Source organism: Penicillium bovifimosum, assembly GCF_028826915.1.
Source record: "Penicillium bovifimosum strain IBT 22155 chromosome Unknown utg000005l_segment0_segment0, whole genome shotgun sequence".
In the NCBI taxonomy this organism is placed as follows: Eukaryota; Fungi; Ascomycota; class Eurotiomycetes; order Eurotiales; family Aspergillaceae; genus Penicillium; species Penicillium bovifimosum.
Window position 1 is genome coordinate 1,217,040 of NW_026622714.1, and position 13,239 is coordinate 1,230,278.

Genomic DNA, 13,239 nt, shown 5'->3' on the forward strand with positions numbered 1-13,239 from the left:
ATGATTGCCAAACAGTGTTCTCTGTAAAGCAAACAGCGCCACGTGCAAGCCGTCCCGAAGTTGAATATCTGTATTGCGGGATGAGACCATGTGACATCCTTATGAAGAGGTTCCCTCCGGCAAGTAAATGTGTAGTCACGTTGTTTGGCCTCACGACTGATAGTCGAATCGGCAGCAGACATGAGGCTCATGTCTGCGGGAGTATCTCGTTGCCGAAGGAGGTACATACATGGCGAATTATGTATGAAGAGATTCAACAGATGCAGATGTGTCTGAGGCGGGAGCGATATAGCATGGAAACAACACGGTTATGATTCAAGCTAGTTAAATCTATCCATATACCACTAGGTTAGAGCCATAATCAGGGCATTGATGACATTGGGGGCTGGAGTTGAGACCCAGATAGATGCTTTGGAATTGTATTATCTTACATACCTGCTGTTTAATGTGCAAAGATAACACATTAAAATAAAGCATGGATTGCCGCACGCCTGCTGGAACAGGAGATTTTGCGTATCTGACACGCTTTCGAAAGTTCAAGGAGATAAACCTGACCTCAGTCGAGCATTGGATCCAAGCCATAATTTCTGGCTTGCCAATTCCAATTCTTGAGAGATATTGACACCGCTGTGAGAGACAAAATCACCTTGGTAGTCAGTGAAGGTTGCTTCGACCATTGACCGCAGCTGGGGATCTGCAGTAACGGCCCATGCAGCTGAAAGGCACATTAGTATATAGCCTGCTCCAACAGGCCTGTATATGTTGGACACCTGAGCATGAAGGAGGATCTCTTCGACCAGATATCGTGATTCTGTAACGCAGGTAATGTCATTGGGATCCAGTGCTTGACACATGCAATTGAAGAATGCTGTGATTGCGAGGCCAATCCCGTAGGTGCGAAGATAATGGGCTCGCAGGATGCGAGCCATGAAAGTCCCTTGTACAGTACTGAGCGCCGAACTTTCGTGCTCGACTGTTCGCGCTTTCAATTCGGCTAAAATTGTCTTGCACCTTTCATATATTGGCCGAGTTTCCTCCGCCAACGAAGTTAAATCTTGGCCATCGCGAATAGCTCCTCTCCCGCGTTTCAATAGTACTGGAGCTCGTGCCAGACACCGCAAAATCTGGCCCTCGGGTAAATTCTGGTCATAGTCATTGTCGACCAAGGCTTCCCACTCCTCGGCGCTTAAGTCAATAGCATCGTTGTATAAACCCTCGAATAGCTTGGAGATGTGGTCAGCAAGACTCAGTGAATTGGTCGACAGGCATATTTACCACACTTCCCCGCAGCGATAGAAATAGTTTACGCTCAAAGTCGTCGCGTGGCCCGAAGTTCTTGCGCGCGTGCAATATGTTGGCAGCCCCTTGGGCATGGCCTGATATCGTTTGGCCGTCATTACTGATGAATGTTTGGCAGACCAATAGTATCATAACAGCACATAATGTGTCAGAAGCACTCGCTTGCAATGGATCGTCCAAATACAACCTGAGGGTTGTAAGAGCATGCGAGTACTTGGAAAGTGCCTGAACTGAAGCTTGTCGGTGAGTGCAGAAGTCTGCATGGGCAGTGGTCACGGCATCAACGGCACGGTCGAGTGCTTCATTGCTGCCCAGCCGCCTGGGCACTTCCTCCAGGAAAATGCCAAAGGACCACCACAGATTGAATCGGAGATCGGTGGACCGTTTGATGATCCCCACGAACGAGTTAGTTAATAGCGTTATATAGGTCGCAGGGCATGCCCGGGGGATGTTTAAAGCTGGTAACTCTCGTTTATTCGATGTTGGCCTTAAGACAAGAGTGCTTTGGCCGCTTCGATGAGATTTTGGAGAAAGTCGCTCTTGCTTAAACATATATCGTTGCTGGCCAGACCCCACACAGTTCACTTTCAATCGAAGACACCGCCCACAGGCTGGCTGCTTCTCGTCGCACTTTGAATTATTAGAGACACCACTTCGTGCGACTATTCTGTGACACCAACCTTTTTCTTCTGCTTGCGACAAGCATCACAGGCCCGACCTGATGGCACACCTGGCATTGTGGGGCTCAGGAGAAGCGAAGCGTGTCACTCGAAGCGGCTAGTTACTGCATAGCCTTCAGGGCCTGTCAAGTGAACAAGCGTCGCCCTAATGAAGTGGGCAGCTCCCGACCGCGGGCTGGACAGTCTAACCGCTTTCGGTTAAACATATGGATACCGCCGTGCGGGGCAAAATTGAGCAATGCTGATTGGTCAGTCCATGAACCATGCCACCATGCGGCTGAACCGAAAGTCACCGACAAACACAGCCCGGTCTAACCCGATTTAGACATATGTAGCGCTTCAAGATATAGGTAGATCAGCATGATCGTCGTAGACTCGTAGGACTTGAATATTTAAGACTGCGGCATCTCCCATTTCATATCTCTATCTATAAGTTAATCCAACTTCACGATGGCTCTAGATACAGCAGATGAAGCGGCAAACAGCCTCTACTTATACACACCGAGTCATGTCCTACCAGCCATTTTCGCAGCTCTAGTCGGCACATCTCTATTAATCCACATCTACCAAAATTAGTAAGACTCTATTGTACCCCAATTCCGAAGCAATGATCAATCTAACACCCTCAGTCGCTACCGGTTCTGGCGTATCACCTTCTTCATATGCTGGGGCGGAGCCCTCTTTACCACCGGATGGATTCTCCGCTGCATCTCAAGCTACCATCCGGCAAATCTAAACCTCTACATCGCATCAACAGTCTTCATCTACGTCGGCCCACCAGTCTACTCCGCCGCCGCCTACAACCTCGTCGGCCGATTAATGAACTACCTCCCAATGCACGCAGTCTTAAACCCCAACCGCGTCCTCATCTTCTTCATCTACGTTGGCGCTTCTGTCGAAGCAGTTACAGCGGCCGGTGCAGCGAAGAACGCATCAGCCGGTTCCGACCTAGATAAATACAAGTCTGGCGGGACCCTGATCGCAGCAGGACTTGTCCTCCAAGCTGTGGTCGAATGCTGCGTGATCGCGGTCGTCGCCATGGTTCACGCTCGCTGTTCACGGGCTAGCATGCTCGCACCGAATGTGCGTATGATCTGCATCACACTCTACGGCACATCGACTCTCGTCTTGCTGCGGTGTATATTCCGTGCTGTTGAATCTTTTGAGATGTTTGGTGATCTGGGGTGCCGAGAAAACTGTGGCCCGATTCTGAGCAATGAGTGGTATCTCTATGCGTTTGAGTTGGGTCCTATGCTTCTGTTTACTTGGTGGTTGAACGTGATGCATCCGGGTCGGAATCTGCCACGTCAAAAGAATCGCTATTTGTGTCCTGATGGCCGGACGGAGCGGATGGGTCCTGGTTGGATTGATCGTCGCTCTCAGTGGGAGACTTTTGCCGATCCGTTGGATTTAAAGGGTGTAATTAAGGGTGAGCCTTCGCATGAGAAGTATTGGTTGCGGCAGGATGAATGGCCTGTCTGCAAGGATGGTAGCTTTGCTGTGGGGACTGCCACTAATACCAGGGCTGCATATGATGAGGAGAAGGAGCTTGCTCCAATGAGTTCTGAGGTTTGATAGATAGGTCGTGACGTTGAAAGTTGACGTTTATGCGCACTTCGCGGTTCCAATATTTATTCACGATGGTTTCTTTTGTTGGTAATGGCGAATGGCTTCGAGGATGTTCAGCTAGGGGTTTGTGATCAGGTCAAACGGTCTAGACAGGAATGTATATACAAGTCGCTCCACCGATGAACATCCATATGATGGGAAGATCTTTCGAGTTCCAAGGTTTCCTTCAAACCCAGTCACATATGTCTGAGATATTTCACAAGAAGTCACGTCATGTCAATCATAATAGCGCCATATCCTTGAATCGAGCATTCACAGCTTGGCCTGTTCGAGCGGGCTCAACTTTCTCAGGGGAGGGCCTCCTCTGCTACCATCGCCTGACATGGGAGCCATAGAGTCGCCTTGCGGTGGGATCATCCTCCATTTTTGACGCAGGGACTCAGGCGCGATGTTCTCAAAGCAGTCCGCGATATATTTACCCAGGACAGGCAGGAATTTGAAAGCACTGGAATGAGGTCAGTATTGGGCTTAGTTTGAAAATCTTGTCTAGAATGCAACACTTACTGTCCTGAACCACCAGTAGCTATGAACAGGCCCGGCATGTTGGGATGGTGGTCAATAATGAAGTCGCCCTTAGGGGTATCGGTGTACCAACACAGCCGACGGTTCAACCAAGGGCGATCGCCGAGCTTGGGGAAAAGCTGACGCAGACCCTCGCGTAGACCTTCATCTGCGTCGTCGGGAATGTATCCACTGGTTGCGTTGCTGGACTCGAACTTTGGTGACGAGAGCGTCTTCTGCACTCCGTCCACATTGAAAGTGGCATTGGTAGCGTAACCGTAGCCGTGACGCGCTAGCTTGAGAACATGTGTGTCTGGCGTGGGCGGGAATGAAAAGACACCGGTGCTCATATTGATCATCACTGGGATCTTCCTCATCTCGAGCGCCTCCTCCTCGGTCAGCTGAATAAAGCCAACAGGCTGACCAGAGGAGGATGCCGCTTGGCCCATGTTCAAAAGACGGTTCGTCCATGCTCCGGTGCTGAGAATCACCTGCGTAGCAAGTAATACCTGCCCCCCGACAAGATTGACGCCAATAACTCGTGAGCCTGCCCGGCGCAGTGAGAGAACCATGCCACGAGGCCCTGAAATAATTGAGACTCCTGCTACAGAGCACTTGGAAGCCAACTGTTGGATACTACCGGCAGCATTGGCCCAGCCACCCCTTGGATTGTGATAGCCGCTCATGCCAGCCAAGTTGGCCTGAACACTGGGGTAGAGCTTGCGAAGATCCGTGGCATCGGGAAGCTCGTCCAATTTGCCACCTGCTGCCAGGATGTTCCTCTTAGACTCCTCTATGTAAGGGTTATTTGGCGTTTGCGATAGCATGGCAAATCCCGAGTCGAAGTACTGATCTTTGTACTCCGTGGTCCACCCGGCATATGCCTCCTGGGCCATTCGAGAGTAAACAGGGTCCGCATAGTCGGCACGAATGATGCGCGAAATGTCGGCACTGCTTCCATCTGCCGCTGGCGGGACGAACCGATCCACGACAGTTATATTGGTATATCCCCGCTTGGTGAGCTCAAAAGCGGTCGAGAGGCCGAAGGCACCGGCACCCACGATCAGGATTGAATCAGTCTTACTGATGGCCATTCTGAGGATTAATCGACGATCGAGATCCAAAAGAACTTTTACCAAGCTGCCATTCAACTTGGGATTTCCCTGGGTTATATGATACGGGTGGGGTCGGTTGAGTTCCGGGTCTTGGCAACCGGAGAAGCCGGACCCGGCCCGTGTTCCCCGGATGAGAAGGTGAAGAACAACGTTCTAATGTCGAGTGCGTGGATATCAGCTAGCTTTGACTCAATACGTCACTCAAGTTGGATTAAGGCTTAGCCAATCCTCAAACGCCCTCCCGTAATCTTGAAGCTGTAGGAACAAAGCGTCGGCGCCACCAGGTTCCATATGAGGATCTCCAGGAAGCCCTGCAAATTCCATTGATGGTGATGTCTGACTCGGCGCTTGCATTGGGTCCTCGGTCTGCTCTGGTGGATAGGTGACACATTCGAGAGCCACTGTTTTGTGTCCTGAAATTCCCGCAGATCCAATTAGAGCGAAATCGCGGTCTGTGATAGCGCCAGGGGGAGTGTCTGCCAGGAACCCAACACTGTCTTTGGCTAGTTTAGGGCCAAAGATATCGCTATTGGGGTCTGACGTGTTGCTTGCGCGAGGATAAACCAAAATATTCCACAACAGCTGCAGGTTCACCGACCATTTCTGGCGAGAGTTGCTTCCTCCCGATGGGATATTGTCGGTCATGAGACCACCTGGGGAAACGCTATCTCGGAGTTGCTGTAGTTGGTGGGCCTATATATGGTATCAAAACAAGCCGCAGGAGCTGGAATGACGGCATGTGAACTGACCTGTCGATCGATGTGTGGCCACCGATTACCCATATTACGAAGAAATCTAAGGCATTTCTCGAATCCCGTTTGCGCTTTCCTGTGAAAGTCTTGATCCTCAATAAAGCTATGTTGAAGATATATCGTAGCAACAATTGCCACACAATGTCCTATGATGGGGTCAGATACCTCGAAGTTTTTCATCTCGATGAGCTCAAGAAAATGAGAAACCCAGCCCGAGTGAAAGGTAAGCTGCTCGAAAGAATTGCGCAGGAACGACTGGGGCATTGTCCTGCGAAAGTTTCGAAGGCGCATAGATAGCAGGAACGGATGGTTCACCAAACAAGGCACCGCGTGCCAAACAAGCTGGAAGGAAAGCCATGGGCTCCAATAGTCGCGGCGAGCCTTGAGCGAGGAGGATGGATGGTCTTGAAAGCGACTTGCGTGAAGTCTAAATCTCAGTGGCATAAAACTCTCATGCTCGCAGTGTCGGAAATTGATCATGGTATAATCAGAGTAGGGGGACCATGGTGGATGGGAGTCAACGCCGACATGACAGGCGGCATATTTACAAGCCATCGCCCACAACTCGCTGGTGTAAACACTGCTACCATTGATTCCGATGTCTGGCTTGGAGTCACCGTTGTTACCACGAGCGTTGTCCTTTCCAAATAGCGTTGACCCCAATGGAGAGGAGATCCCGCCGGTTTCTGCAAGTAAATCCGCGTGGCCAGCAGTATCGGGTGGCTGTAGGGACCCCTGGAAATTTTGAAGCATGAGGATACCTATGTAGCAAAGCTTCCGCTCGTCACTTTCGGTTTCCAAATTGCTGATAGACTCTAGGCCATTGATTTTGAGATTCCTCATGAAGTATGTGGACAGGCTGGTATAAGACCCTGCGCGAACGATGTTTCCGGCTGAGTCGATGGTGTCCAAAGTCAGACAGAACACGAAAAACCGGGCGAGTTTACTTTACCTGTAAACTCCAGCATACTGAGGAGGCAAAGGGTCTGGATTGTCGATAATTCCACAGTACCGGATGCCACACGCATCATGACCATCTGAGCAGCCCTTTCTGTTTTACTCTTGATACTTGTCTGTAAAGTTTGATCACTGACACCTTGACCTCTGAAACGGGCTCCAAGAGCTTCAATCGCCAGCAATAGTTCAGGATCCCGCGTCCTCAGGGAGGCTGGAGATGTTCTGAGGGGGAATAGGAGAAGGGGCTGCGCGTTGCAGTATGTCAGATACAGCTCAACATCCGATGCCCCAGATAATTCATTGTCGCTGCATTTGTTAGTTGATTCCCCCGGTAGGCAAATTATAAGATCGACTTACGTCGAATGACTCTCTGTGGGCGGCAGCACCGCAATCTGAGGGGAGTGAGGTTGAATTGCAGCAGGCGAAGATAGTTGATTTGGCGCAGATCGCCTGAGTAGAAATTGGTTAAACAGAATACGGCGGGTGGGAAGCATTACAACTAACGTAATGTATTCCATCAATTGTTCTAGCCTTCCCTCGATGCCGGAGATGCGTTCTTCCTGCAAGACGTTAGGATGTGCCTAAATATAGCCAAGGACGATGATTACCATCTTGTTGGAGTGGCCCAGCCCTTGCTCTGCAATTTCAGTACTTGAATATACACACTGTTGGCCGAGTCGTTCGCAGTACGAGCAGATCGGTTTCTCCCCGGGGCACCGCGACTTTTTCCGGCTGCAGCAGTGTCAGCTACATTGCCTCTCTGCAGGCCATTCGAGGTTTAAGCCTACCGACAGGGCTCACAGGCCTGACGGGCCCGTTTCGATGGTCTTTCGTCTTCGATTGATGACATTTTGCTTTAGGGACCACGCCCGAACGTGGTAAATTGATGTTGTTCGACGTAGATAGAACGTCGATCAAGGGCAGAACAGCTGGTGGGTCCCGGGGGACAACGGAGAAGAGCCGTGGAGACACAGGCAGGAACTTTTGCGCATCCTACACAACTCGATGGGCTTCTTGTCTGATTCTTTGTTAGAGGACGCTAATAGCTGGAGGTTTCCGTTTCATTTCTTCTGATGTTTGTGGTATTTTCTTAGCAGGGCTATAGCCTATAACGATGAAGATTTAAAAACAAAAGGGTACATCTGGGAATCAGGTGATGGCCTAATAGAGTTTAGCGTTGGCACTTGGGACCGTGAAGATACACGGTCACGTGATCTGTCACTGGACTGACGTCGGCTCGGTTTCCCCAAACTTTTGGCCACATACCTCCGCCTCGCTCATTTCTAGGTTAACCTTGTGTTTGTGGTCTTCGCATCACTTTCTAATACACCTTGCAACAGCCCCGACAGAACGAAACTAGCCATAATGAGTGACGCGTACGAGCGTGAGCAGTACGTCCCCTTTCTCTGCTTTGCCCCATCGGACGCCTATACTAGAGGAGTTGTTGGTTGGGTTTGTACATCTTATACTCTGTTCGAATCGCTGACATTCGGAACCAGGCAGAATAATGCGCTCCTCAATTCCCTTTCCTCGAAGGTTTCCGCGCTCCGTTCCGTAACGATCGATATTCATGACAATGCGCGCGATCAGGATACTCTTGACCACACGGTATGTTCAAGTCGATCTTTCGTTGACTCCACCGTGTATACGGAGATTCAGATTATATCCGGGGGAACCCCATGGACAGTGCCTGATTGATTTGACTTGCGACTGACAATCTGCCTACTTAGAGCGACGTATTTTCCTCCTTCTCAACGAACCTGAAAGGCAGCGCCTCTCGGCTCACACGGATGGCGAAACAAGGCGACACTGTCGCAGTGCTGAAGATAGCTGGCATGTGCATTGCCGCTGGTATCGTGCTTTATATCATTCTCGGATGGATCTTTTGAAGGGGCGCTCCCATTCTTACAATCCGCCTTCTTCTCGTCGCCTTTCATCCACGCTCTCCTTGCCACCTTTTGCCTCCGCTCCTCTCAACATTCGATACCCTTGCTGGACCGAGGCTCTTATTGAATATTGCTGAACGTGTCAGTATATGTGGGCTTTTATTTTTGGTTCGCATCTGTGCCCTTCTTAGTCTCAATCTCGCATAGTACATTGATTCGGGGTGCATTCTGTGCTTCGAGATATATCCGTGGCTTTTCATGGACCCGTCCTATCCCGGGTTGTCCTTTCATAGACCTTTGGCCCTACCTTCTTGACGAGCGATTCACAACACCTACTTCCGCCTGTTTTCACCATCCCCGGCCTTTGGATTCTTTGGGCTGACGTCTCAATAATGCAAGGGGCCCGGGTCTCGCTCCGCTGCCAGTCGACCTGAATCTGCGCCGCGACTAGAACCATCTCCTGTTTCGTCTGTTCCTTGCCATGAGGTCTTTCCATGTCATTAACCCTGTGTCTATAGCGAACATAATCTTGAGCATAAGCCTGATTCAATTCTCTCAGCTGTGCTTCTTCCCTTGGCGGTTGAGTTGCTATTATAGGTCCACTGATCATCTATACCACTTCGATGCTCGGAGCTAGCCAGACGATTCTGGATGCGAAGAGCGTTCAGCATAGCCAGCACCTCAGACCCGTAATACTTGCCCAAGGGTTCTTGAACGGTATAGCACAGCCTTGACTATTGATTGCATGTCGCTATCGAGCTCTTCGGCACTCAACGGTGTTGGCAGATCTTCGGAGTTGACAGACTCATCACTGGAGGTCTTCTCGATGAGCTGCAGGTCTTCCTCGGAGCTGGGCCTGACAGGATGTCTACATTACTATGTAGGTATTTCCCAATACAGTCACCGTAGATACCTAGCATACTCTTCAAGGCGACCATCACGAAGCCCGGCCTGTGCGTGTAAGCTTGGTCACTTCTTTCTCATCTATAACCAGTGAGTGAGATCCGTGATGACACCATCATCGTCCGCTTTTGAGGTAAGTTGAATGTCGAGATTGTCAATGTGACAATGTATCGACCTGCCACGCGTCCATTGTGCTCCAGACACTGCCCGCAACGGAAAGCAAGTCCATGTGCGTCTTCGCGAACACCGGATGTATCTAGAGTTTAGACGACTCAAACCCCATGACAACCCGTCAACTCGTGACAACTTGATGTGAAATATGTTGACCATGCACCTGGTCGGAGGTCCATGCTTCTAGTCATCTAGGTGGCAACCTACTGAAGAGCGAGAAACGCGAAGCTGTCTGCGAGCCAGGTCCGCCACTGGGAGTAGTGGGACTACAGGAGAGGAGAACACAGGGATGGTCTAGAAGAGAAGAAGTGTGTCTGATTGTCCTATCCATGCGATGAAGCCTTTTATATCACAAATGCTGAATAATCCGCGCACCGCTTTTTTCACCACGATGGAGCAGTTCTGAGTTCTCCCACTACACTACTTAGGCAGGTAGCTACCTACGCCGTAACTACGGAGTACGGAGTAGTTGACTACTGTGCAAGTGTTAACGTATTTCACTGCGGAGCTGGCCAACCCAGTCAGTTAGTTAGGTTGTCTGTTTGTTTGTTTTTACATAAAGCAAGTCAGAATTATTGATCTCCCATTGGCCCACCAGTATAATCGGCTCTATCACTTTGTCCGAACTCCGACTTCATTCAGGTCCCAACCCCTTCGCTGGCACCAGGGATAGTTTTGATATCGAGCCTAGGAAAACATTCCTTCGGGCGAATTCAAAATTGTATGCTGGTGACTGAATCACGAACAAGTCTTTGAGGGATGAACCAGGCTGCGAAGGGGGCAGTGGGAGAGAGGCGCCAGTCTGAAGAACAAAATATCCTGTCCATTCCGAAGGAAGACTTCTCCGGTAGTCGCGCTACCTGGTGTCTCGTAATGGTTAACAATTGCTCTGATCCACTACGCCCTGATCCTGTTTCGTCGTTCCATGTTCGAAATCGCTCAGAGTCGACATGGCGCGCGTTACTCTGCTCGGGCGAGTCTGCACCTCACTTGCCTCGTTCTTGCAGTAACATCAAAGGTCTCCTTCACCAAACACCTTCAATTCCTCAGTCTCCAGAGGTACTCGAAGTGCCTGGAGGATCATCGTTGTACCTTGAGGGTTATGCACGGTGGGCTGTCCCGGCGGGTAACAAATCTTCGAGTCATATCTGCGAGCTAGGTCCCATCAAAAAGACGTTATCGCGGAAAGTCGACATTGGTAATTCTACTCCGATCGACTGCGAACTTTCGAATAATGATTTCTCTGAATGGCCCGGATATCAGCCAAAATCTAAGCCGATTGGAAACTATCTCTCCGTGTTGGTGCTTGGCTGGTCATATGTCCTCTCGGCACGACTGATTGAATCGCGCCAAATGAATACCGCGGATCGGGTCATATACACAGAGAACATGGCGCCCTTGATCGAATCTGGTGACAGTGCTATCAAAGATTCCGACGTGGAGCTTTCATACGGTCAGAGTGCGGAGGTGAGGTGGTGGGCTGCAGTTCTAGCGGATCGCTGCGGCTGGAAGGCGTACCTTTCCCGTAATGGTAGGGAATATATCCCGCCGTGGGAATGTCATCTAGTGGACAGTCCTTTCAGGATACATCATCTTGTAAGGGCTTCTCCACTTTCTGCTACCACCCTTGAACCACCGTCTTCAGCTGCAGCACATGACTATCTTCTCAACTTTGCTCGAGAGCATGATGCTTTCGATCAGTTACTATGTGCATTCGCTGCTACGATCACATTGCCCACGCATAATCGATTCGGGGCTTCTGTCTCATTGCCTAAGCCTGCTAGAAGAGATGTATCCCATAACTATGTGGATCAATCCTTTGCCGGCCAAATACCAACATTAACAGAGTTTCCCTATTACATGGCTTTCTCCGCAACTTCAGGTCTTCTAGCCTCCTGCCTATTCGGGTCATTCTGGGAGCTGGATATACCTTGTAACTTGGCTAGTCAATGGATCGACCCTGCATTGAAGGAAATTCAGTTGACTTTGCAGTCCAAACAGTCATTACCTGTCATCTGGGCCATGTCCGAGCGACGGCCGAACGTGGCTTCACTATGGCTAGGTGCCGCAGTCACTGGCCTTTTGCCACAGATACTTCGAGTATCTCGAACTCTCCTTCCACCAACCTACCTGGAAGCGGTCACATGGACCTCATCTCCTCAGTCTTTCATGGATGCTCCAAACCACGGCTCCATTAAAACCCGAAAGGTCGGTCATAGGCTGACCATTTCTCGTGAAGATGAGTTTCGCCTCTTATTTCTCACGGACACATTGTCGGAGATACATGGAAATCCACCGTTGTGCCCGTATCGTCCATTCGACGGGGTGGATGTCCATGATACTGCTCTTGAGGTCAGACTTCATCTGAATTGCAATCACAGGCTCGTTTACCTTTCGTGGGAATGGTTAGGTCAACATGGACAATCTTTCCGAGACACTGGGTTTCCATATGCACCAAAATCATGCACAATACCATTTAGGACCAACTCCCTGTCCTTCATCTGGATGATGGCAGGCATAACCCTCGCACATTTACTTCACAAGGCCTTTCCAGGAGCTAGCTTTACTCGGTTGGTAAGTAGGACCTGAAGCCTCCGGCTCGGCTATTACGAAGAAAATATGCCTGACTATCTTAGAAACATGGCGGTATCGTACTGCCTATCAGCTTTACCTTGATCTGTCTCCTTCCAAGATCAATCAAGATCTCCATATACAAGCAGATCCAGGTCATTCTTGCTTGGGCGAAAGGGATGATCACACTTGCCCCAATAATACCGCCGAGATTTCAACGCCCGAGGGAAGAAGCCAGCGAAGGGCTCTCGATGAGTGCTACACGAAACTTGTTTTCATGGGCCTTCTTGACAGAAGGCTCTCGGATAGAAGATAGGCCACTCTGGAAACATGAATGGCTGCATGATTTTCTCGACTGGGGGCTGGATGCTAGTTCAAGTGAATCTAGCCCATCTGAGACCGAATGCGAGGTTGAACGTCAAAAAGTCGAGTATATTAGAAGTTGGCAGGAAGACGTGTCTAAAGGCGACGGCAACACCTACATGCTGCCAGGGCTATCGAGCATTAAGGGGTAGTTGAGGCGCCTGGAGTATACATCAACCCACACTGCGTTATCCTCGAAAGCCGGGAATCCCGAAGCCAGACACTAACAGCTTGACCATGTGTACAAATAATAATAACAAATCCATGAGTCATGATTAGCCCGACAGAGCTCGCTAGCTACAGTACGAAAATATTTCCCTCGTTCCACTAGAAGTCCCCACGCGGTCCGTTTAGTTCCCGCTCTACGGAGTAGGCTTTTCGGCCTTGTCTCGCCCCTGGCGATCATCGGATG

At 50.1% G+C, this 13,239-nt stretch overlaps 5 protein-coding genes across 5 annotated transcripts; 2 read left to right on the forward strand and 3 right to left on the reverse strand.

Annotated features, from left to right (window-relative positions):
- Window positions 1-536: 536 nt before the first annotated feature.
- On the reverse strand, window positions 537-2,036 carry N7515_005639 (Zn(II)2Cys6 transcription factor domain-containing protein; the record flags this gene model as incomplete). Its single annotated transcript, XM_056666383.1, has 3 exons — window positions 537-1,223; window positions 1,276-1,929; window positions 1,980-2,036. 3 exons carry the CDS (start codon window positions 2,034-2,036, stop codon window positions 537-539), a joined length of 1,398 nt encoding a protein of 465 aa, XP_056519979.1.
- A 393-nt stretch (window positions 2,037-2,429) lies between these two features.
- N7515_005640 (uncharacterized protein) lies at window positions 2,430-3,554 on the forward strand (the record flags this gene model as incomplete). The annotated part of the gene is made up of 2 exons (XM_056666384.1): window positions 2,430-2,554; window positions 2,609-3,554. 2 exons carry the CDS (start codon window positions 2,430-2,432, stop codon window positions 3,552-3,554), a joined length of 1,071 nt encoding a protein of 356 aa, XP_056519980.1.
- A 306-nt stretch (window positions 3,555-3,860) lies between these two features.
- On the reverse strand, window positions 3,861-5,203 carry N7515_005641 (NAD(P)/FAD-dependent oxidoreductase; the record flags this gene model as incomplete). Its single annotated transcript, XM_056666385.1, has 2 exons — window positions 3,861-4,053; window positions 4,113-5,203. The coding sequence occupies 2 exons, from the start codon at window positions 5,201-5,203 to the stop codon at window positions 3,861-3,863; spliced, it is 1,284 nt and encodes a 427-aa protein (XP_056519981.1).
- A 222-nt stretch (window positions 5,204-5,425) lies between these two features.
- N7515_005642 (Zn(II)2Cys6 transcription factor) lies at window positions 5,426-7,783 on the reverse strand (the record flags this gene model as incomplete). Its single annotated transcript, XM_056666386.1, has 7 exons — window positions 5,426-5,917; window positions 5,974-6,869; window positions 6,929-7,239; window positions 7,291-7,383; window positions 7,438-7,493; window positions 7,542-7,665; window positions 7,722-7,783. The coding sequence occupies 7 exons, from the start codon at window positions 7,781-7,783 to the stop codon at window positions 5,426-5,428; spliced, it is 2,034 nt and encodes a 677-aa protein (XP_056519982.1).
- A 515-nt stretch (window positions 7,784-8,298) lies between these two features.
- N7515_005643 (SNARE domain- containing protein) lies at window positions 8,299-8,822 on the forward strand (the record flags this gene model as incomplete). The annotated part of the gene is made up of 3 exons (XM_056666387.1): window positions 8,299-8,324; window positions 8,433-8,541; window positions 8,664-8,822. The coding sequence occupies 3 exons, from the start codon at window positions 8,299-8,301 to the stop codon at window positions 8,820-8,822; spliced, it is 294 nt and encodes a 97-aa protein (XP_056519983.1).
- Between the last annotated feature and the right edge of the window lie 4,417 nt (window positions 8,823-13,239).